Source organism: Palaemon carinicauda, chromosome 22 (assembly GCF_036898095.1).
Source record: "Palaemon carinicauda isolate YSFRI2023 chromosome 22, ASM3689809v2, whole genome shotgun sequence".
NCBI lineage: Eukaryota > Metazoa > Arthropoda > Malacostraca > Decapoda > Palaemonidae > Palaemon > Palaemon carinicauda.
Genome location: NC_090746.1, coordinates 32,974,508 through 33,001,411, shown reverse-complemented (window position 1 = coordinate 33,001,411; position 26,904 = coordinate 32,974,508). Strand labels below are relative to the sequence as shown.

General features: G+C 32.7%; 1 protein-coding gene across 4 annotated transcripts in view; it reads right to left on the bottom strand.

Annotated features, from left to right (window-relative positions):
- Positions 1-26,904, bottom strand: part of for (cGMP-dependent protein kinase for) — a 749,843-nt gene that overhangs the window by 339,372 nt on the left and 383,567 nt on the right. For all 4 annotated transcript variants that reach the window (XM_068346112.1, XM_068346109.1, XM_068346110.1 and 1 more), the window contains one exon: positions 19,630-19,796. In XM_068346112.1, coding sequence (XP_068202213.1) covers positions 19,630-19,796 — 167 coding nt within the window. The remainder of the gene's footprint in view (positions 1-19,629; positions 19,797-26,904) is intronic.

Here is a 26,904-nt window from a genome sequence, read left to right as displayed (position 1 = left end):
AACAAAATCAAGAAGAGGGCGGAGGGGGTCTTCTTCAAACATCACTGACAATGCATGCATGATATTCCTTGACAGGGTTTCACCTTAAGAAAATTAGATATGTCTCATATCAATGCAAAACCATGGGAAATGTAACTTTTCTGAATGAATTGTGCAAAATGGTCCTATCACAAGAAAAAGGTTAAGTATATTCATGAAAATATATTTATTTGTAACCTTTCTAGATGCAAATAAAGTGAAATCAGTTGAATTAGTAAAGAAATATTTTCAGTAAGGTAAGCTGGGTATTACTAAGTATAGTAGTTTAATAGAATATCAGGCATAATTCACCTTAGAAAATCTAGTCACAAATAATAAGTATTTTTCTATTATTCATGATACTAAAATTTGTCAAACCAGTTTTCGTCGGATAATGAATAATGATTGGGACATCTTGTAGGGTGTTACCCGACGTTAAGATAATTACACATGTCATGCATGAGAACTCAATAACCCGTCATCCATATTAAATGTACCAAGTATCAGAACTAATTTGGATGATGTTTCCTATATAAATTTATCAATACTAGATGTATTACCGTAGTGAATAAGAATGACTTAATGTAAATATTCAACATTCGGTGTTCCAAAGGTGTATGTTTTATCTAATGGTTAAACTCTAATCAACTCTGTGATTCTTATTATCGTTTTACCTTTTTCGAGAGGAGATAAAACTTATCTCTCTCTGGGGGACGAGACGGATGAAGTAGTTATTACTAGTCGCCTTTCCAGCATTACCTTTCAAGTCATAAAGCATGATGAATGGGTTATGCTATCATGTTCCCTAGCTCAATTACGATATCATGGAGTCCAGGGAATACAGTGTAAGATTAATTACTTGAAGCACAAAAATATAATAACAATATAAGCAAACATCCTGTTAATGACACTGTTACCAATAACATATGAGAGAGAGAGAGAGAGAGAGAGAGAGAGAGAGAGAGAGAGAGAGAGAGAGAGAGAGAGAGAGAGAGATTATAAAAGCAGAACTCAGAATAAAATAAACAAGAGCACTAAAGCTCAAGTAGACAACCGAACGCGCAGCCATATTCATTCTGTGATTCTAAAGCACAGAAAAGTCTTTTCAAGGTTCGAAGCTGCCTTAGCTTTTTAGAACCAAGTCATATTTCAGCTCCATGACACCTGTGATATTTAGCGCTCAATATCAAAACCGTGATTTGTAACAAAGTTTATTTTGTAAAGAGTAAACACATGCGCACAAAAATATCTTAGCTATTCCCCCACCAAAATATAAAAGATCATGATCCTCCATGAACGTCATAAAACAGCAGTGAATAATTAATTAAACAAGAACCCCTCTTGCAAAATAAAAAGATTCAACCAACGAAGAAGTTCAAATATAAAGGATAAAAGAAATTTATATACACGTGGCCAAATAAATAACCTCAAAATATATTTCAAGACTAATGACATTTATGACAGCCCAACCGGCGTTTGGCTTAAAATATAATTTACTCGGACAAGGGGGCACTGTCACACAAAAAAAATTCATGACTAGGAAACGTCATACATACAAAAATAAATCTAACGCTGATAAAGATTAAAATTAATGAAAGAAAATTATTCAGGTTCAAAAACAAAAACAACAAAAATTAATATAATAATCACATGAACATTTAGTAAGGTACTTCTCTGGTTCTAAAATGCATTTTTCCTAAAGGGTGGTGTATTCCATTTATTGTTAATTATTGATAAAACTGAATTATTAACCCTTGAAACTAATAAGCAATCAAGTTTGAAGGTTATGTTTCTCAAAGACAACACGTGATTAGTATTTTTAATGAATTCTGAACCATCCTACAGTAGTAAGACCAACTCCATAATATCTTCATCTACAAATTACACAATCCCATATACAATATTTCGGTTAAGAAAGTTATGCGAGGACATCCACTTACTTAAATTACTATCCAGGGTCAATATTTAGCCGCAAGTATGTAAAGATTGTGAAACTAATTTACAAAAAGAAGCAAAGTCTAGACGAAAGGCCCCAAAGCAATACCGGATGCCAAAGGAATTTGGACCAGTGCTATTAACAGAAGTTTTATTCAAGTCCTTAGAGAATGGCGAATAAGAATTCATTTGAGATATGAGGGTAAATTAAAACGCAAATCAAGCCTAATTAAAGAGATAGCTTAAGATTTCTTTCTGTTTTTGAAACTACAAATAAATACTGATATATCAGTTTAAGTTAATACCGAAAGTAAGAACAAGAATCGCAAAAGCAACAGCGAAGATAAAAAAAAAAAAGCACATGACAATAAAATACAAAAGGAGAAACTGTTTCGAGAAGAAAACGAAAACGATGCCCTAGAGAAAAATATCACTGAGCGACCTTCACCTCTAACGGCCGAGGGATAATAAGGCTGGTCGTTGCCTTGCTCGGATCTGGCAGGAAAAACCCAACACCGCTTAGGCTTAGAACCTGAACTCCACGGTCGTGATTGCACTATCCTGGTGGCCATCACCGAGACCAGCTCTCCCTGCACCGAAGTCACGAATAAAACTTGTACAAACTGATTTGAATTATTCAGTATTTTCATCCTTTAGTGTGGTCTTTCAAAATAGTTGAGGGGGATTTGGAAATGTGCATAATCACTGGAACTGCAAAATGTTCTTATTTTCGTCAGGCCAAAGAGTTCCCATATAAGTAATATAAGTTGTCCTATTTCCGAAATTATATTATTTCCATATGAAGTCTTAATGGCCATAAATAATCCAGCTAAAGTCTACGATTTCTTCCAAACTACAATGGTCCATCACTTACAAACAACGAAACCTCCTAGTTGAGGTCATGGAGTACTCTACGTCAGTCTGATGTGAAAATGATCTATTGTATAAATACAAGGGAGACCTTGACTAATGAATTATTACTGAGCGTCCTTCTGTGAAGAGACGAAACGAGACGTGCAATGGTGAAGGACTGTCGACTCATACACACGACCAAAAATAAATGTCTGGCAAATAAAAGGTGTGTGATCTTAAAGAAGCAAAGATAGGGCGTGAGCAAAATTAAAGAAAATTACATAATAACTTGAGGAAAATTAAAAAGAAGTATGCAGTGCACATAGAAAAATAAATTTGTTGAAGCCAAGGAAAAAAAATTCAAGCACAGAATGAGAACAAAAATTCTATAAATAAAAACTGCAGACAAACTTGAAATGAAATGATAGATATTCTTAATAAGAAAAACGTCATATATACTACTATTACACACATGCAAGGAAGATCTAAAGGGAAAAGCTAAAAATTAATCTGTATATCAATCCTGCAAATAATAATTTACTCCATTTCTGCAATGTACACTTCCATAATTCAATAACAAACTAAAAATAATACATTCAACAATAAACATTCGGAAGTGGGGATATGAGTATGAAGGAGTTAGGATTGCTTGAGTGCAAGAGGAAGAGGGATGGGTTATAGGAAGGGAGAGGGGAGGGGAGGGGAGGGAGAGAGAAGGGAGAGGGGGAGGGGGAAGGCCCATTCAAGGACAATTACAATGACTCTTGAGAGATTCCTCTTGAAGTAATTTCCAGGCGCAGTTTCATAATGTGAGCGGTGAGTTTTTCAAAGAAAAGCTAAAATAAAAACTACATTAAAAGGACAAAAAACGACAATGCATGTGTCATATTCTGAGTTAGTCAACCCAAACGAAAAATAAACCCTTCAGTCTATTGTCATTACTTAAGAAATTAATTTGAGAGCAGGAAATCCTGAACACATTAATTTTGAAACATTTTGCTTTTGGAAAATAAACATACAAACAAACACACATACGCACTAATAACATTGTCCTTAACATTTCAAGTTTTATATATTCATTCAACAGGATAAGAACATAAACATTTGAAAACTTGCATGCATAAAGTACATTATTATGATAAAATGTAATGCAATGTCAACAATAAGTACATAAAAAGGATAAAAAGTTATGCACATTCGGAATAAACAATAAAATACGAACACAGCGATAATGAATGATTTCTACAACAAAAATTCCAAACAATTCGGAAAAGAACTACGCCCTCCCACTCCAACTCACGCCAAAGACATTAAACCTCGCTAAATTACAGATGAGAGATAAGACATTAAACGACCGATAGCTCTTGTAACCTTGAGAGATCACAGAGGTCAATCAGGGCTTTGATTACCCTTCGCCTAAAAAAGTATATATATATATATATATATATATATATATATATATATATATATATATATACACACACACACACACACAACACACCACACACACACTTATACAGTATATATATATATATATATATATATATATATATATATGTATATATATACATATATACACACACACACACACATATATATATATATATATACACTGTATGTAAACAAACATTAAACAAATGAAAACTTACAAATAAAGGCTAAGACTCTCTTCTTTGACTAAGATCAACCTTTAAAAACAAATATCCTTTAGTCATCGCCACAGTTTTGTTCCCTTTCACACGTAGGAGGGGACGAAAGAGGCCGAATTTCTCAGCTGAACGTTCTTGAGAAAAACACAAGGACAAAGCTGAAAAGCGCCACAACCTTCCTGAATCTGTATTGAACAGTTTCTATGCAGCTCTCTTGCACTCTACTTTAAAGCAACAACTTTGATATACATATAATTGTATGTATTTATATTTGGAGTCATATGTACGAAATTTATGAGCTCTTACCTATTAGTACAATTGCTATTGTTGTAAAAGTAAGGCATTTAACAGTTTAAATTTAAGGTAACTTAACAGTGATCACTAAGTAGAGATGATGATGTAATGGAATGAATTGTGACCTAAGGAATGGGCAACAATTCAAGCAAAGATGAATCAAATCTTTCAAAACTTGAGAGAAAGTGCTAGTTGTACTTATAACGGTCTCCATGAAATGCCTAATGGTGAAAAATGCTCGGAACCGTTTACGTTATTAATATGATTGTATGTTATCAAAAGTTCTACCATGCACTCTTGAATACTATATTGCATATTCCCTGTCTGTGTAAATTTTCGCAACTAAATCATTACCTATTGGCAAAAGAGCTCTTCAGATTCATCTAAAGATACGGCTGTAAAAATCAAATACAACCAAATGTTTCAAAGACCCGTTGACTTCTAAGTCTATACTAATGCTTCTCCAACAACTAGGAAATAAAACATAGTTGCTAAGACGGAAATACGGGGTTCGTTATGTTAATCTCCATGGTGCTGGGTGTGCTCTTCATACGTCAGATTATCCTTTGTGTATGGCTTTGCACGTCCTTGTTGGTGTATTGTAGTTTTTTATGTGGGTGTGTAGAGAGGTCCTCCCAAATTCCTAATCCTCCTTGGGAAATGTAAATAAAAGATTTTCATCTTATCCATAACCAGTTAAATTTTTACGTTATTTCATTACATACTGCTTTAAAATAGTGTGCCTGACAGCTGAAGTGATTAAAGTTATCAGGACTTCATCGTTAATTTACCAATAAACGCCAATAATGAACAAATATTACAAACTATGTCTCACATTTCACTCTTACATTGATAGTGAGTGGAGAGTACCAACTTTAATACCAAACAGATCTCCCCACCATCTCAATTTCAACTCTGGCAATATAAAGTATAATAATCAGAGGACTCCAAAAATCCTCTTTTAACTAGAATAAAGATCTATCTATGCTCATACAGATGAAACTAACGGTTCTCCTTCTGAGAGAGAGAGAGAGAGAGAGAGAGAGAGAGAGAGAGAGAGAGAGAGAGAGAGAGAGAAAAAAAAAAAAACTATATCCCAACTTTTCTAAAATCTAACAGCACAACGTTTATTGGCAAGGAAACATATTATGACAGTTCTCTCTCTCTCTCTCTCTCTCTCTCTCTCTCTCTCTCTCTCTCTCTCTCTCTCTCTCTCCATTGCTGCATCACAATCATGTCCACGAAAAAAGCTTAAGATACTGGAACAACTAATTACAAAATAGTAATTCAACAGAAAAGAACAGTTTAGTGTTTACTAAATATGACTGAAATGACGATGACGTTCAATGTTGAAATCCAGCTACGCGATATCTCATGGTACTTTTCAAACAATGAATAATTCAGTTAGTTATTTCGCCTGATGATATACATAAAGTATACACACAGGTATACTATGAAATATACTGAATTCCAATTACTGAGAAGAAAATATCTATAAGAATATTGAGTCTACTAAATAACTTTGAGCAAGAGGAATTCAGTTAAAACGCATCTCTAGTATCTTTTAACTTCCAGAACTCGAAGAACAATTAATCATTAGCCTAAGAGCCATTAAATTGCAATTTACGCAGAAAAAGACGATACTGGCAGAACTATTAAAAGACAATCACGTTCCCCTTGAGCTATTGGGCAAGTCTTTCATATCCCAGTAACTGAAAGGGAATCAGGAAACAGAACGTAGTCATTAATCATGAGGCACTTGAGTACATATGAAAACTGGCACCTGACAAGAACGATTTACCTATACAAGAGCGGGTGGTATTGTATTGCCTCTACACGCATAGCAGATACACATACCACCAAGGGCTATTCGTTTCATCCATAACCACACCCTTTTTTTGGTCTAATATTTTCCTAAATGGAGAAAAGCTTTAAGTCTCTCTCTCTCTCTCTCTCTCTCTCTCTCTCTCTCTCTCTCTCTCTCTCTCTCTCTCTCTCTCTAATCAATGTATTGCTATCAATACTATTGCTGTTGTTGTTGTTAGTATTATGATTCAGATAAAAGATGTAATGGAAAATATAAGATGATTCTGATTAGACCCTTAAGTGCACTAATAAAAACTCACTTCCAGTATATAACCTTTATTAATAAACATTTCGTCTTTACCTGGTACCCAGATGAAGTTAAGGTTTCTTATACACTTAAAAAATATATGAACCAAAAGAACAAAACAAACAGATATTTGATCCACTTATTCAATGTTACTTAACAGGGCAACTCCCCCCCCCAAAAAAAAAAAAAAAAAAAAAAAAAACGCACAGCTCATTACAACTCCTTTACGTATATCTTTTATTTATGGTAGGATTTTAAGAACTACTATATTATACCTTCCTCAATAATCTATTGCAATAAGCTAAAAAGAATACACCATCATTCGAACTTTATACTTAAAATAGATAAAATATAATAAGAGATCACCATGCGTCTTTCATTTTGACAAGAAAATACACCGCATCAACGAACAATTAAAATTAACTAACAAGGAAAACATCATGTAAAAATAGACATATTTATAACTAATATATAAAATTTTAATGTGATTAAAATAATTACTATTAATTTGAGATAAAACTCATAAGAAACAAAACTGCAGTAAAAGCAATACATCGTCGTGACACACAATTAATAAAGAACATCTTATAATTATCGGCTTAATAGACATTTTGTCTTGACTGGAAACTTAGCCAACATATACAAAAAAACCACTTTGGTTCCTTAAAAACAAATATAATATTCGGTTAAATATATATTAAACCTAATCTTCCCAAAGATAAAAGATTTTACAAACAAGGCTTCAAAGATTATAGCAATTGTAATATAAAACAACAGCCTTGTTGCCATAAACAACACCGCCCAGAAGCGGAGTTTAACAAGTATAAATCACAGCAGCCCTCAGTATACATTTCAGTTTCCTTGACAACACACCACAAGGTAATAATGCGAAGCCAAATCTTTCACGAACGTACAGTATATCAAAACCAACGTGTGATTATATATCATTATCAAAAGAATTACGTCTTCATTTTCTTAAGATAGATAAAAGCTATAAAATACGAAGGTGAAATAAATCTTTATATGTATCAGAGAGTGAACTTTTGCACTTTAATGAAGTAAATAAAACGCATTATAATTACAGGAATAGGAAAATTATTGGATAAATAAATGGATAAAGAAAATAAATGTGCCATCTGCATAGAACTACTAAATAACAACAAAAAAAGTAAAAGGTCTTATCTTAGACAAGCGAATTCTCTTCATGCATTAAAATTAATAAACCAAAAGGTTAATTTCTTATGCATTATTTTGACCCCATCCAAGGTCAAAGACCAAAGTGGCCGATGGGAGGGATAGGGCCTGAAAGATATTCCAGTAGGGATAATCTCATCTATGCTTATAAGCTTCAAAAGTCATTATGAAATTAAAAACAATGATAAGTCCCCCCACGAATGGAAACACCGAAAACGGCGAGAGGGCATTCGTCCTGGCAAGCTAAAAACCAACTACCGATTTCTGTTAAGTAGATCGATTTTTTTTACCACTAAATAAAAAAAATAAACAATAAACAATAAACATTAATGTTATGTAAATAAAAACGTAGGTAAAAGGTCGTAGTTGGAAGATCCGGAAGCTTGAACTGGAATGCTGATGAAAGGGGAACATAAACAAAGCAAATAACTGAAACAACCGATGCCACGAAATCGATAAACCAATGCGTTGCTAAAACAATGGACACAATCCAATAACGCTCTGACATAAATGAAGTGGACTGGGCATATATTGCTTTAACCTAAGATACACGAGAGAGAGAGAGAGAGAGAGAGAGAGAGAGAGAGAGAGAGAGAGAGAGAGAGAGAGAGAGAGAGAGAGGAATACATCAAATAATTGATTACAAGGTGTGGCTTTGAGGGTACAGTTTAAACTCCATTGCACAAAGCCAAAAGCAATAGCTTTTAGTCGTACTTATAAAAAGCAAACATCATTCAAGGAAAGAAAAATTAAAACAAAAAAGTAAATATATTCAGAGAAATACTTCTCCCAATAAACCAGTGAATCAAACCTTATATGACGAAACCAAAACATCAAAAGTATTATTTGATCTAAATATACTTGAATTCTCTCACAGTTGGACACCTGGTAGCTGAACAGGATTACAAGGCGGAGGCTCATCCCACGTACAAGACCTTTGTAAATATCTAAAATTTAGTTTTCTGAGTTCCAACAGAACACGGATTTCCTTCTATGAGATTACAAGAGCATAAATTTTAAAGTTGTAAGTATTTTAAAATGCATACATTCATTTCCCCCCAGCCCCGAAAATTATGAAAGTAAATTATGAAAGTTTAAACTTGAGTGTGATTGTGTGGTGTATGTACATATATATATATATATATATATATATATATATATACATATATATATATATATATATATATATATCATATATATGTATATATATACACACACACACATATATATATGTGTGTATATATATATACATATATATATATACATATATATATATATATATATATATATATATGTATGTATATATATGTATATATATACACACACACATATATATATATATATTTATATATCTATATCTATATATATATATATATATATATATATATGTATATATAGAAGAGAGAGAGAGAGAGAGAGAGAGAGAGAGAGAGAGAGAGAGAGAGAGAGAGAGAAGTGGGGCTGCAACATCTGAGTTGAGGTCAAGCCAAATGTGGCTGTTGCAAACGAGAGATTTGTATTGATCTAAGGAAAAAATTAAAGTATGACTTAAGTATAGTAAACATCTTTAAGGCATTCCCGGGAAAAAAGACAATCTTCCAATAACTGATGCTGAAGTGAAGTTGAGCAAAGATAGTTCAGGGCAGAATTTGAATGGGTTGCACACTTGGAAAGATGGATGTATTTGACATCTAAGACCGCGATATCATCCAAGGGCACAAGGTCAGGGTGCTAACAGCCTCTTCCTAAAACCCACGTTACAATAAATTAAGTATGTAAATATATATAGGGTTTCAGAGTTAACCTTTGACTTTCAGGATGAGACTGTCAGACCCATACTATTCTTGACCCAGACTGCAACCCCAAAACCGGAAGCTAAGAACCAGGTATCCAATTAAAGGGTAAAAGATATTAAAGGAAAATTGGTCAAATGTAAGTCTTGTATTGTATACAAGTGTATTCACTTAAGTCGGACGGTGCTAGTTATTCACTTTTTTTTTGTTATCAAGGGTTTTACCGTACATGTCTAAAAACTCACATTTCCTCTTTAAATAAATTACTCGCTTTTTCCCTCTCATAAAAAGTATCCACTTAAGTGCCAGATCAATATTCTGTTTCTTCGCCTGCAATTGGAAACAAAGACATGTGTTTCCTGAGAATCAATTGCAGCGTCTCGCCGATCGCGACGTTAAATGTCATCTAACGTTGTAAAGATAACAAACACACACAAACCCAAATTATCACTCATTTCAAAATATCTAAAACATTAAATAAAAATGGGCGGTGTAATGTAAACAGTAATTCTTACTTGGGTTTTTCTTCAATTCAACTGTATCTGTACTGACACTTTCATGTCCGTTATTTTAACAAAACAAAGTGAACGATACAATAGTTCTACGCTTCACCTTTAAGAAGTTATTTCGTCTGCCTAAAATGTTATTTAACGTCTTGCCAAATATAATCACGCTAGTATGAGAAAAGGAGATACAGAAAATAATCCCATTAAACTAGTTTTGAAAATGGGAATTTCACTGTTTCTGAAAGATAATTCCAGTGTCTGACAAAGCTATCCATTTTTTTTTTTATAAAAGTCGTTACAAAGACAGAAGGAGACAGCGGAATTATCTAATACCTTCCTTTCCAACCCCAATATTTATAAAGAAAAGGCAACGGATATTTTTGGTGAGATAACACCTTGGGAAGAATTTGTCTTTGATATACAATTTCAGAACTTGTTCCTTTCGGTGTTGATGACCTTTGTCCTTGTCACACTAGATTATAACATAATAAATTAACCACTCTAACGGAAACTGCAACCTTCAAGGAAATGCACCACATCAAAATGGATTCAGTCTCTCCTTTTACTTTTAAAAGGAAATTTTTTTCATGAACATTTCTAGTAATATCGATACATCAATAAAAATAATAAAGATTTTGTCGTGAACCATTAATTATTTAGGCACGTCATTCTCCCAAAAAATTAAAACCATCTAAGCTAAATAAAATTGTTAACTGATACAAACAAAATACATCTTATGTATTTATATATTAGAGAAAAATATGTGGCCAGACTGGAGGACCATAAATTCAATCAAGTAAATGTATGAAAAATAGTAACACGAATGGCACAAGTTACAACGATGATGTTACTTAGAATATTAACTGAACAAAGCATGATTCTCCTTACTACTTTCGCCAACCCCTTCGATTTCATCACAATGGATTCACGTCTGCTTTTGAGTTAATGTGTTTTCAGTTTTCATCTCCAGCATCTGCTTATTGTTTTAATATTTCTTCATATTAAACATAGTGCTTACATTTTACATTTTCTTTTAAAATGGAGAATAACGCAATAAAAACCATATAAAACATCAGCGATATTCCTTAATAATGAAATAAAAACGTTAAACGTCTCAACACAAACGGACAACTGTCATAAATTGTCAGGCATAATAAAGAAAAGTCAACGCTTGCACATAGCGTTAATCCAATTAAAATATCGAAAAACAAAATCCTGAAAAAGGTAAAAAATATTTCTCGAAACTTTGTTACCCAATTAAACACCCTCCCAATAAAGTCAAAGGCGCGAACAAAATTTGACGGATTATGCAAATCTTGATTTACAAAAAAGGAAAAATATATATATATTTTACCTTCAATTGACCTCTGCAAGTGATGTGGGCGTCAGGGTTCACTCACAAGGTCACCTGGCTTCAATGGAGAAGAAGCCGTCCTTTAGAAAACAGCAGGGACCTACCTGACATCAGGGTTCTTTGCATACTACAAGAAAAGGTTGATCTAACATTTCAATATTTAACTATAAATTTACTTATCGCCATTTTTCGTTTCTTGATCGAGAAGGTCTTCACACTGGTGTTAAAGGTTGCTTAAAAAATAGTATAACCTTTTACACCCCACTGTGAATCAGGCAAAATACTATCGTCTATATGTTGGCATAAGTGACTTGCAATAAAAAAAAGAAAGAACATTTAATAAATAAATAGAGTTGGAACTGTTACATAATGCTTATTTCTATGATCATGGCCATTTTAGAAACAAAATTAAATGGCAAACTTCCATGATATTTTGAATGACTATAGAAAGGCTCTTCAGATTAAATTTTTCAGGGTATGGGAATGATTCAAGATACAAACTCAAGAGAAAATTAAACAGTTTTGGACAAAATCTGATTTTGGGTCTGAAAACACCTCTATGAAATGAACTTTTTTTATAAAATATTCATTGATGTATAAGTGCTTAAGTGAAAATTTAAGGTAACCGATTGTTACCTCGATTTGCCTCGTGTTACTGATGAAGCTCGCGAATTAGTATGCAATGCTTAATTAACTTTAGTATTTTGCATTCAACGCGTGACCAACTACAGTTTCATAAAAAAGATTCCATTGGCTGCAGTGTCATTTTTTCTAATTTATTGATATGTGAATATTATGTCACTTATCGATTTACCATTCAAGTACATCTACTTCAAGATGAGTTTCAGCGGTTATAAATTTCCTAGTAGAAGTTGTTATGTTACAATGAATGCAACCTAATTTAGGTTTCAATTAATCTTTCAGCGACGGTTCTAGCCACAGAAACGGTTTCGAATACCTCTGAAACCTATAAACCTTGGCAGCCAATTACAAACCGCAAAAAGGATACTGTATTACCAGCCCGAGAAATACATGATACAACCCGGAACTTTAACCAGGCCGGCATTTAAACGACAGTAATTACAACCAAAAATACATTTCATACCGGTAAACAGTCAGGAAATACATTTCACAAGCTCATTAAAAGAGAATAATGATTGTGATATGTTTCATAATAGCAAAAGACGACATAAAATGGGGGGGAAATCTAATATCAAGGCATTAGGGAAATGACTTGTATTTTTACACTTTGTGGCAGTGTGACGTTTTTTACGAGTTGTCTGCACACTTGGTGAATTTTTTCTTTAGAGTTCTTATTTCATGTGTGTATGGGAACATTCCAAACTAGAAATGTACTACAAAGTTAAAGTAAGAATGGCACAACCAATCTAATTTGAAAAGCACTGATACAGGCATACTTATGCGAGCACACACTGTACATATGCGTGAATGGATACAATGTGTAAAGGTACAGGGAAACAATGATATGAATATTAGCATGGAAGGAGGAATATTGAAAGCGGTTGATTTGTTAACTATCTAGGAGTAAATGATAATAAGTACAAGAGATGAGTTGATAATTAGCGGAAAATTAACTTAGCAGACTGTATAAAGGACTGACAGTTGAGAAATGAGAGAACTGTGTATGGAAGTCAAAGTTGGAATGGGATTGTTGAGTCAATTCTCAGCTACGGCTGTGAAGTGTGAATATTGAATGCGAATGAAAGACACGCTAAAGCTATCCAGAGGAATTATTTGTGAAGTTTATGCAATGTTCGAAGGACTGAAATGAGAATGTCAAAGTACGACGTAGCGGTACTAAGATAAGCAAGGAGAGGAAGAAGGCGCAGATGGAAGATGGCCTGTAGGTGGTATTGGAACTGAAGTGTGTGAAAGACAGATGATGGGCCCAGTGTGTAAATGTTTCAACACACAGTTGATGAGTCTTCTGTGTAGTTTTGTGAAGTAGCTTTTGATGTAGAGGTTTTGATCTAAGTAGGTTCATATTCCAGTCAGTAGTTCAATAGTGAATTAATTACGTATTTTTCAAAATCATAATCTTTCTTTCTAGTTATTTCACTGACCTTCACTCTACAAGAGCAATACCGGAGTTAAGTCTTGCTGTACATATGACATAAAAATAGCACAATTTTACGCATGACGTCACCTCCTGAACGTGAAAGAATGGGGGATCCATTGTGCTATAAACGACCTTCCCTTAATTCAATCAATAATTTTTACCAGTTTACAACCTCGAGGTCACTCCAGAAGCCACAAAAAGACAGTGCGACTTGAATAAACTGTTAAAGAAATAAAAAAAAAACCGGTAAGAAGAACATGTGATAATTATGGCGACAATCGAGACGGTTAAGAAGAAAATGATGAACAAGATAGAGACGGAAAAGGTGACAAAATTTAGTAAACGAATAAAGGAGAATGGGACAAATAAAAACGAATAAAGGAGAATGGGACAAGTAAAAGCGAATAAAGGGGAGTGGGACAAATAAAAACGAATAAAGGAGAATGGGACAAATAAAAACGAATAAAGGAGAATGGGACAAATAAAAAGAATAAAAGAGAGTGGGACAAATAAAAACATAAAATCAAAGACACTTAAAAAAAAAAATACGATGAAAACAAATTAGGTAGTATGATAAAATGGTTAGATGGAAGGACAATTCATGAGATATTTTTTTTTCAGAAATGAAAAGTACGAAGAATGAGGTGTTAAGAAGACATACGAACAAGTTGAAAATAGAGGAAAGAATGTCAGGTGTGGAAGAACTCTTCATATAAAGAACCGTAACAATGACCTTCACTTTTAACAGAAAAAAACCCTAACCTTATTATAAAAAAAATGTCAGACTCTTGTTAATCGATAACGTATATTTATCAAAATACTAGTTTCTTTCTGTCACACGTCGACCGCAGCTATGTGAACTGTAATTTCATTAATTTCGTTCTTGAAATTTCTCTTCCTCGCGTCATCTACTTCTGCTAAAAGAGCAAGAATATGTTGCCTACGAGAAGGAATTACCTCATACTAATTCTATGGATTTCTGGTCTTGTACCAAATTTCAAAATTTGAACCTCAAACACACATGTTGTCATCAGTATAGATACCTATAGCTTCTGATTAACTGTCTCCGATGAATAACAAGTACAAATCATTACAGTAGAACTAAAAACATTGAACTGTTCTTTACTCTTGCGAAAAGAGATAGAGAGAGGAGGGGAGAACAAAATCCATGATACTTCTCAACGGTTGGTGTACTTTTCCCCATTACTAAAATCCGAACTCCAAACCATTATTTACTTTGCTCAAGCGACGTTACTCATTTTGCATTCAAAGTTGACCGTCTTTGCGGATCTTTCCCTAATTCATAATTTGCTCATTTGTGTAAATTCCAAGATTCGCCTTAATCATTTTCCATTCAAAGCGGGAACTTCTGTGAGAACAAACAGAAACCAAAATTTCACTGAAGGCTTACTTTGACAATAAAAATATAACATTCTTACCAGGACGAAGACTATATACTTGAAGCGTGATTTGCTGAAGCTTTACAAATTTCAATAGTCCTACAATACGAGATAATAAGATCATATACGCATATTCTAACTTATTAATTCTATCATCAATTAAGAATTTAACCTTCAAATTGGATATACAACATCAACGCTGAACTAGAATACAATTGGCTATTCTATGTACTTTCTCCTACTTAATGTCCGTATTTACAGAATCAAATGAAAGCTAGTATCAGCTTATATGAAAGCGAACTTGCAAAAACTTATATTTCTTAGTATCATAAAGTTATGTGAAAGAAAATTTTCGAATGTATTAAATCGAGTATAAATATTTCAAGTATTCTCAAAGTATCAGAGACATTAAAGAACAGAGCTTTAACGTATCATATATTTTTGTAATACATATTGGCAAATACTGTAAGGTTTAGCCTATTCAAAATTAGTACAGCAGAACGCCAACAGGAATACGTATTCCCATATGAGAGAGAGAGAGAGAGAGAGAGAGAGAGAGAGAGAGAGACTCACTGCCAAGGACAGGCAATAAGGACATGAGGTAATCCCTAAGTTCAGCATCGATAATGAGTTCCATGAAATAGCCTGTACCATATATGGGTTATGTCACCGACCGCCATCCGGGTACAGTTTTGAAAGCGGTCTGCTTGAACATGGAAGCGCTACGCTTTAGCCTACCCCAGGGGTCTCGGCCAAAGGACCAAGGTGGAGGTAATATCCATTCACGAACTTGAAAACTAAAAAAAAAGAAAAAAAAATATGCAACATAATTACCATTTGCCAAATTGAGAATGGGTTGCAGCCTTTTACGAACAGGATCTAGTTCGGTGTGCATTTTTTTCAGGGAAATGTGCATATTATGAATATTTCTACGATAAAGAAAAGCCGTCGACGAGTAAAGTGTAATCAAACTTGTTCTTTCCTAATCGGGGTAGTGTTTAAAATATTAACTTTTGTGTGTGCTATTACACAGATTGAAATTACATGGGTATAAGCATACAACTTACAATGCATGTCCGTTTATTTACGTAAGAAAAAATTCTCTCAATCTGAGATGAAATTGGTAAGTAGAGCATGTAAACCAGATGACAACAGTAAATTTGGGTCTTAACTATTTATCATTGTCAAATATGCATTTAGTAAAAATTAAAAATACCTTTACAAGTCCAAACAGATTCAAGTTCCCCCAACATCTCAAGACCCTTTAATCAGCAAAAATTTGATTTTAAGACTACTTTTAAATATGAAATAAAGGAATATAGTCTCACAGCACAATGGGTATACAATCATTTATAAATGGATAGCACATGCGCATACTGCACATAAGCACATACAACCTCAACAGGGAAAATTGCATATATATATATATATATATATATATATATATATATATATATATATATATATATACACACACACACGAGTACGTCCTGCAAGATTAGATTACTGCACTTCAAGACGATCTTACAAAACTTATATATATATACTGTATATATATATATATATATATATATATATATATATATATATATATATATGTCTGTGTGTGTGTTTGTTTGTGTGTGTATGTATGTGCGTGTGTTTGTGTGTGTATAGTATATATGCATAGGCGACAAAGTGATAGTGAACGAGCGGAAGTAATGAGCAATTGCATGTAAAATAATAAGCGATAATGTATACAGAAACAGAAAAAAAAAACACACATTGATCAGGTTGATAAGTTAAGGCACATGGTACAAAGGCACTAGAAGACACAACAACTATTCGGAAACCTAAACCATAATTCAGCTTAAGATGTACAACAAACGCAAAAGTTGATAACTATTAGCTTAGTATTTTACAATCATCTATTTTTGTTTTTTACGAAGTGGATATATCAAATAAATCATAAAAGAACAATTTGTGATTACAAAAGAAAAAATCAGTAAGTCAATTAACTTAATGTGCACTAATTAAAAAAATGACTAGCAATTAGCATCAATATGATGAAAGCTTAAGATGTGCACCTTTTTCCATACACAACCATTTTTTTCTTATATGATAAGATCAAGATAAAAAAAATGAAATTTAGATAATTCAATTATTACACATTAAGTCATGTTCTTTGTAAGTATTTCTTTCTCGATAAACATCAGGCTATGTATTCTACACACCACAATATCTATAAGTTTTAAGTGGAAAGACTTATTCCATTACGCTTTACCTCGATCACCGCACTTAACAGGAAATCGTAGAAAAAATCAGGATTAAACTTGATCTCAATCTATATGTTCCCGAAACTTTTAACATATTCCCGTTTTATATTTCCGGTCACGACATTAGATGGAAGAACTATCATTATCAGTAATGCTCACCCTCTAATTTCCTTCCTTACTTCCCATTCTCTTTATCGAATTACCATTACTATATCTTTTAGACTTGAATATTCCTAATCTTGCTCATGCAATCTGTCTTAAATCCACCGAACGATCGTGAGTCAACTTCTTTTGCCCTCGAGATAAGATTACGTCCAACTGATTCACTCTTTCTTTTGAATTATCTGCCCAAATATGTTGTGAAATTAACAAAGCAGATTCTTTACAACCGCGACAGAAAATTAATACACATCAAGAATTCTACATGAAAGGTAAATACCATATTTTAATGCAAATTATCTACAGTGCAAATAAAAAGAAATCTCCGTACATTTTCATTCCGACAACATTTTACACATCAATAATATGGGATATGTAAATTTTAAGTCATACACCGCATGATGCTCAGAAGTACAGAAAATAACATACGAGTCGCATTTACTTCTTTCCGTTAATTTAGGAAACTTACGACCAAAATTAAAGACCGATAAAGTTAATATCATAAGGTCTATTAAATTTCTTATTCCTGATCTAGATATTAATCTTTGGCACCGTCGTTCAATTAGTTCATTATGCATATTGCATAAGATTTTTCATAATTCTGACCATCTTTTACATTCAGATTTTCCTGGACAGTTCCAACCTGTTCGTAATACTTGGTTTGCAGTTAATTCTAATATTCAGGCCTTCTCCATCATGAGGCTCAATACTACACAGTATTCTAGAAGTTTTACTCCTGCTGTGACCAAGTTGTGGAAAGATTTTCCTAATCGGGTAATTGAATCAGTAGATCTTCAAAAGTTCAAATTTACAGCAAATTTTTTATGTTGAACAGGCTGACATTAGTCTTTTTATGGTTTATATGTGACATATCTGTTTTGATGTTGTTTCTGTTTTTAGAATCCTTTATTGTTAATTTTTCTTCATTGTTTTATTTATTTACTTATTTCCTTTCCTCACTGGGGTATTTTTCCCTGTTGGAGCCCTTGGGCTTATAGCATCTTGCTTTTCCAACTAGGGTTGTAGCTTGCTAATAATAATAATAATAATAATAATAATAATAATAATAATAATAATAATAATAAAGAGGCAAAACAAAATATTCTTTGATATACCCGATCTTAAACATGTAACTTCTTCCTGCTATTAAAATAAGTTAAAACGTGAATCAGACACAAAGATTAGTAAAAATTTAACCACGGGATTTTTTTTACGGAAAACGCTTTCTGATTATAGTGATAGCGAAATTAAGGCTTAGCTTAAATGTCGGAACTCCATAACCACACCTGCAGTCTGCCTTGATAAGACCAGGTTATCGACAAAGGCAAGGTCTTCCATTCCAAGTGAAATGTTACAATGCCTTTTCTGTATTCAGGAACAGACATAAAGAACGACAGTATTCTCAGAAATATTAAATTACAAATGATTCTATTTAATAATGAATACAATAATGATAGATAATGTTTTTGTTCCCTAAACAGTCGATTATTATACATATTCCAATCCTGATCCATAAGATATTCATCATTTCAAGCACACGCAAGGAAGAAGAAAAAAAAAATTACATCAAATAAAGTCACGTTACAAGAGAGAAAAGGGCAACAGCTTTGATCAATCATCAGCATAACAGAAAAGTGGTAAATTATCTCAAGATTAAAAGGCATGGAATAGTTAATAAAAAAAAAAAATACAACTGATATATCAACATATTTAATATGTATTTACCAGGACACCTTTCTTCTAATGATGACATGGCAGGCAGGAAAAGTAGTCTTTACTTAGAAAGGAAGGTTATAAACTACAGTGCAAATGTAGCGTTCAATGGATTTCGGGCAGGCCCTATTGTTAGACAAAAGATTTAAATCCTAAGTCAGCGATTAGGGGTAAAATGATAAAAAGAGTCTGATGCAGAAATTCTATACGAACATATGCAAGAGAGAGAGAGAGAGAGAGAGAGAGAGAGAGAGAGAGAGAGAGAGAGAGAGAGAGAGAGAGAGAGAGAGAGAGAGACTTATAAATTATCTTACCTTCCATAATATAGAGTATGGAGCCGATGTCCCCCTCCTTGATGATGAGGGCGCCCGCAGCATACTCGACGCTGTACATGCATTCGACGATTTCTTTAACCTGGCCCATCTCCAGGTTCTTGAGGAAGTCATTTTCTAGGATGGCTTGGCGTAGAAGTTCTTTCGACCTATGGAAGACAAAAAAAAGAAAATAAATTAAAACATGTTAAATAAGAAAACCGGAATTTACTACTTTTTGCATGTCCTACTTGTAAATTATATATGTGCATTGTTAAAAATTTGCAGTAAAAAAACGGTAAAAATCATGGAATAAAAGTTACCAGACATTTACCGTTTTAAAAAGACATGCTGACGTTAAGGAGTGATACTACGATAGCCAACCCGTAAAAGATAATAACAAAGTAAAGAAAAGTCACGGTCGCCTGTATTTTACTTAAATACGGTTGAGAACAGTAGATTTTTGCGGAGAATTTCCGATTAAAATTACAGGTATTTAAGAGTGTAATTCAATATGGGTTTATTCTACTTATATATAAATATAACATATAATTACATTAATCGATAGTCTTTTCCCTCATAATCGTGTATTTAACAGTGATTTAAATATCAATGCCTTTTTTACCTCTCGGTATTTTCCTTTATTTCTCTACTCACCAATATACATCTCATTTACATTTCTCAAGAAGACCAAACTCTGGCCAGTATTTTGCAAAAAATTCTAGACTGAATTCTTCCTTTTCCCAATCAATTTTTGTTCATCAAAACTAAATAAAAAATGTTCTAGCCTGTCGAAAATATTCAGCCTAATCTACATCTAAATAATTAGGTGTCCGATGCTTTTCTGTATCTTGGATATCTAACTTTCTATTTTCCCTATCTATTTTTGTTTTGGTTACTGATTATACACCTCTAAAGACAACTGTAACTACCATAACCAAGTAACTTCCCACTCTTTCACTCTTCAAAAGGCGACCTCGTCAACATAGCAAATTTTCCTTTATGGTAAAATATCAGACATAATAGTTAGGCGACATAGCGCCAGAATTAGTAATCTTGGGCATAATATATACTATTTTTCCTATAATATTCATCTTACTGCTATGACAAAATCTTGAAAGCTCTATCATACATCTGTCCACTTGGGCTTCGAACCAATAATTCTTCAAATCTCCACCTAAACCTTTGATATAATGTACGTCCCCAGTCTCAAATTAACGAAAATAACAAAACGAAACAAAAACACGCATTGCTGGCATATTTTTTCAGCATATGCAAATAACAATATCAATATGCACTAATCCAGTTACCCTACTTTAATTCCTAAAGTAACCCCAAAGGCATTTAAAGAAAACGGCTCGTAATCTGGTGACTAAGAAAACAGAAAATATTCCAATATCATGGGTAACTACGTCAAAGAGACGCTATTCGGATCTTCAAGAACTAATTTTGAATGGAGTTTTACGTAGAAAATATGGATAATACAGACATGAAAAATAAATAAAATTAATGGTATAGATGACTAATTTTGCTTCCAAATTCAAAATAAATTATATATATGAATAATTTTGTTTCAGAATTCACAGGAAAATAACAATTTTTAACAAAATTCTTATTTCAACAAGACATCTCTTTATGAAGTTACATATGATACAAAATTGTTTAGAAATGTAATACTAAAGGAACATTTAGTGAAAAATAATGCTGAACTATTAGCATATGTTGCCTATTATCAATATATTAGATAACAGTTTCTGCATAAACTGTCAGTTTATCTAACAAGTAATTAGCTTCACATTATATTCTAGTAAAATCTAAATTCGCTCTGTCATCTTATCTAAATGATCATGCCAAATGCTTCCCGAAATTGAAACACCGACACATGATTAACAAAACAATATATATATATATATATATATATATATATATATATATATATATATATATATATATATATATATATGTATATATATACAATGTATACATTTATAAACCCATGACCCAAGGGATCATATATATATATATATATATATATATATATATATATATATATATATATATATATCATCTGTCATCTCATCTCAATGATCATGCCAAATGCTTTCCGAAATTGAAACACCGACACATTATTAACAAAACAATATATATATATATATATATATATATATATATATATATATATATATATATATAATGTATACATTTATAAACCCATGACCCAAGGGAACATACATACATATATATATATATATATATATATATATATATATATATATATATATATATATATATATATATATATGAGAGAGAGAGAGAGAGAGAGAGAGAGAGAGAGAGAGAGAGAGAGAGAGAGAGAGAGAGAGAGAGAGAGAGAGAGAGAGAGAGAGAGAGAGAGAGAGACAATTAGTGGAAAACAAATCTACATTCCTGGGTAGTCCTGGTAATACAAGAACCACAAAAAGGGTCTATGGACTCCCTGAGGGTTTTAGGCCTTTCTCACTTCTTTTCCTTGGTCTTTATCTTTTATTCGTCGTAAAAAATAGTTAATCATATTTTCTTTAGGGGGATGAGGTTCAACGTCCGGGAAATCCCTTGTTTTTCAAGAGTAGGTCAGGTTTTTACCGTGATGATGGATGGATTGGAATGACAAGTGGTTTTATAATAAATATATATATATATATATATATATATATATATATATATTATATGTATATATATACATATATATGTATACACATATATGTATACACACATATATATAATATATATATATATATATATATATATATATATATATATATATATATATATATATATATATATATATATATCAAACGTTCGATTATGGAAAATAATCACACATTTCTCAAAAGTAAAAATTAAACAAATTATAATTTTCCTATTGATAAATCAGTGATAATTATAGTTTTTATGTTGGAAATCTATAACCTATAGCCATCAAGATTGAGTTATATATAATAAATCACTATTCAATGTTTGATTCCGTGAAATAGATGAATATGAATATCACTCTTGATATGATTTGCTGAAATGCTCGTTGATAGTGGGCCTGTCGTAATGATTTGCCATGTTCACGAACATAATTCTATTATTGAGTAAACATCTAAAAGGTTCAAAATTACTTTTCTATTAGATTTCACTATAGTTAATTGGCTTATGTTTTGTAAGTTATTGTTCCAATTCAAAAATTGTGAGTTAAGGTTTCTAATAAATAAAAGAATCTTCATTTTCTCTGAAAAAAAAAATACATATAAACTCGTCAACCAGAAAAATAGAAAAAGCACAGTTGAATTACTTACTAGGATAGATTTTATTTCTTGTTTTGCGAGCATAAGACAAGTATATTAGTTTAAACGGGTACTTATGCACTTTATTCAATGTCTTGGAGCTTAATAACAACTTTAAACGAAAAGATATAATTACTATTTATAATAAATCGTGGAATATGGAATTGATCTTTGCCGCAAATATCTCTAACGATACAGGTTAAAAGGTTTTAGTGTACCCTTAAATAGATATCAATGTACATAGAAGACGGTCACAACGGCGACAAAAGAAAACGAGACTTGCGTTTAATGTTGGGTAACCATTCCATTTACTCAACAAATTCATGCACAAATATTTCACGTTCACTTGTGAAGACTTCTAACGAACCCTAGTTTAGCATTAAAGTTTAAGGTAGCCTTAAAATTAACTCATTTCATAGGAGATATAGATCACAAGGTCACAAAAGAAAAAAATACTTTACTATAGATAGGTTCAACAATACATAGGTCAACTCATCCAAACATTTAATAAGTTTGGTACGATCACCATTGCATCACAGCGAGGTTTGGTATTGAGGATTCCAGTTAAAATATCCCCCTGTCCAAACGGCTCCTTTCCAAAAGTCTCCCCCCCCCTACCCCAGTTAAAACGACTCGCTTCTAACCCTACCAAACAACTTGTAAATGAACTATTCTTGACTGTTCCATCAGTTAACTGTCAGATCATTTTCAACAGGTCCATTCTGCGTCAGTAGTTTCTTTACATCCTTCAAGACTTCTTGTAATCCTTCTTCCTGTAATGGTAGATGGCAACTCTATGCATTGGTAGTTATTCAGGTACATACCTGTTCGTGGTGGTATTCAGCAACTCTTGTGTCTTGGTAATTGTAAAATTAACTACCTGTTTGCGATGGTAGTTAGCAAATCCTGTGTGCTGGGTGTTAAGAGGGACGTTTTGGTAAGGAGCAGTTTTGACTGGATACCGTAAATTGATATAATACTCGGGGGAAAAGCCTTAAAAGATGCTGAATCAAAGAGAGGAAAGGATGATGTCACGTAGAGAATATAAATGTTATTCAGACAACCACATATGACGTGCCTTACACACGGAAACAGTTCTTGTATTTTAGCACACCTAAGCTCATTGCCTATGAGCGTTGATTCTTCTATAGGTCTTAAATTCAGGATAAAAGCCTGTCAAACATGGTACAAGGCATCCTTGGAGGAATTACATAAGTTTATTCGAAGAATTAATTAGAAATAGCACAAATATCAATTTCAAATGATCTTCTAAATCTACTTGTCTTGAAATAACAAAACTTGAGAAAAATGTCTCTCAAATTAAGTAGATTAAAGCTTGTTTAAACTTTAGATTTGGGGTCAGGTAGGGCCACGATATCAATTTGTAGGAAAAAAACCAAAGTTCAATAAACGCAATACACTTTTAAGACATGGATAATTATGATCAAACAATTTTATGATGATAATCTTTTAAGCTTGCGTTAAATGGTATTATATATACATTTTAAATACTTGTAAAAATATATCTGTAACATTTGCACAAAATCTTTTTAGCGAAAGGTTCGAAGAAAAAAAAATAAGTGGAAAATTTATGGGATTTGTTTTTGCCCCTAAATTTATGCAACCTGTAGACAATGTTCCTCCCGGCCCATTTTAACTGATTCAATAGATTACATTAATAAATATTTCCTTTTACGCAATAAACTTCAATCACCCGCAGTGTTTCTTTTTAAAACCATACCATGGGGCACCTTCTACGGCTGAGTAAAAAACTGATATATGAGAACAACAATCTATCATTTAGAAGGTACTTAGATATAACGTTTTAAAAATTCATTACAAGTAAAATTGATTTCACATCAATCTTTACAACTAAACTATTTCATGTCTTGATATTATAAAACAGAAGAAAACAGCTGTAATAGGCAGCTTTAAAATCAACCAGATCTTATTTTGATGACATTGATGACTATCTACCATAGAAATGAAAAAAGAATCCAAAACCATTATTTAAAAAAAAAAATCACTGTCGTCATGATAAGTCTAAAGAAGATTCCTCAACTATTCCATGTACGAAAAACTTCATACATAGACAAATAGATCAAATTAATGTGACTAAGATCGGTGTCACGTCCTGAAAAATGAAATGTAACTGGCCAAATTAATCGTGTTTCAGTTCTTGACCCATATAACACTCATAGCTACATATCATAAAATACATTATTTATCATATCACCGGTAATGTTTGCCACTGCCAAAATATGTTTTATAACATTGGTATTGTTTTTGCATTGAATAATATTCCAACTGCCATTCAAACCAGCATATATGAGATGGTAAATCAAAACTGACAAAAAACAAATATTTAAGAGAAGATCGAGAAATACATACGAAGAAATTCAGTTTCTAAAGACGCGAGCAAGATGAATTAAGATGGACGCAAGATTTAGAGCAATAAAAAAATTAGAAAGCACCATCAAAGAGACAAATGTGTAACAACATAAACATACAAAACATATTGAACGGAAGAACGCAAAGGCAGTAGGTATACACCATGTCAAGCTCCATGTATGCGGGCACCATAAACAAGAAATGTGTCGCTTCCCACCAAGATTCTAAAAATAGATTTGAGCAACATGATAAGCACCAATATCACTTGTGCTGGTGCTGATGCATTGAACAAAATTCAATATAAGCCGGTATATATGCAAGAAAGTCAAAGGATGTTTGGATTTAGGAATACTATCTATGAAAAAAATAGCGATTAATTATTGGCGAGGAATATACAACCAAATATTTAATTTATCCATGGTCATATTTCTGCAATTATATAAAGAAAAATATAAAACGAATATTAGCACTGAAAACACCTACATAGTTTACAGTATATAATTCACTTCCCTCGCCGGTACACATCTGATTTTCATTCACTCAAGTTAGCTCCAATACAAAAGAAAACGGATAGCTACACTACATGTATTATCAAGGAAAACGGTCACTTAGGCGCAAGTTGATGGGAAACAAAATTAACTTTATATACAAACTTACATGACACATGGGTAAATAATTTCCTTGCGACTCATTATTATTATTATTATTATTATTATTATTATTATTATTATTGTTATTATCATTATTATTATTATTATCATTATTATTATTATAATTATTCAAATGGATGGGAGTAAAACTAAAAAAAAAAAAAATTGCTCCTTCCGCTTACGTACTTCAATTTCAAATTACAATTCAAATGTAAATCGTTAAGGTAGACCCCTGGATTAATAAATTCACAGTGATATAAAGTACAATGGACCTGTTAAATGCAGATCGTGACTTTTCTCCTGATCCAGGCAGCCTTTGAAAATTAATTGTGGAACAAAGTTAGGTAATACCACACAAGAACCAAGAATTATGGGTGCTACTATAGTGTGAGGTCTACCGCCATATGTCGCCTACCTAAGTGGAGGGTGAGGTCTACCGCGTCCGCGTGACCAGCGTCCCAGAGCCCCGCACCTAACCATCGAACATGTGATCTGCCCAAATCCATAAAAAACGTGACCTGTTCACGTGACCTGCCCATATAAAAGAAAGCTAATGGAGCTGCTAAATCAGTTTTTCCCTCGGCCTAAAAGAGTTATCATCGATGTCAGCATTCTTCAGTGAACCACCAGCAATATTATGTGGATCCAGCGACAGGAGCACACACAGGCAATTAAGCGATCGTGGTTGAACGCTAAAACGATGATTCTGAAGCGATTAATGCGAGCTGTTGGTCGTCAGCTGTTCCAATCTCATCTTGATCATTTTTGCTGGAAGGTGATGAGAAAAAATTCCAATGATCTATTTGTGTCATTCTTTGATGTACGAAGTGTGTATCGCTAGAATAAATGTATGGAAATATATGATAACCTGTTTGATGTACGAAGAGTTTATCGCTAGAATAATGTATGGAAATATATGATACCATGTT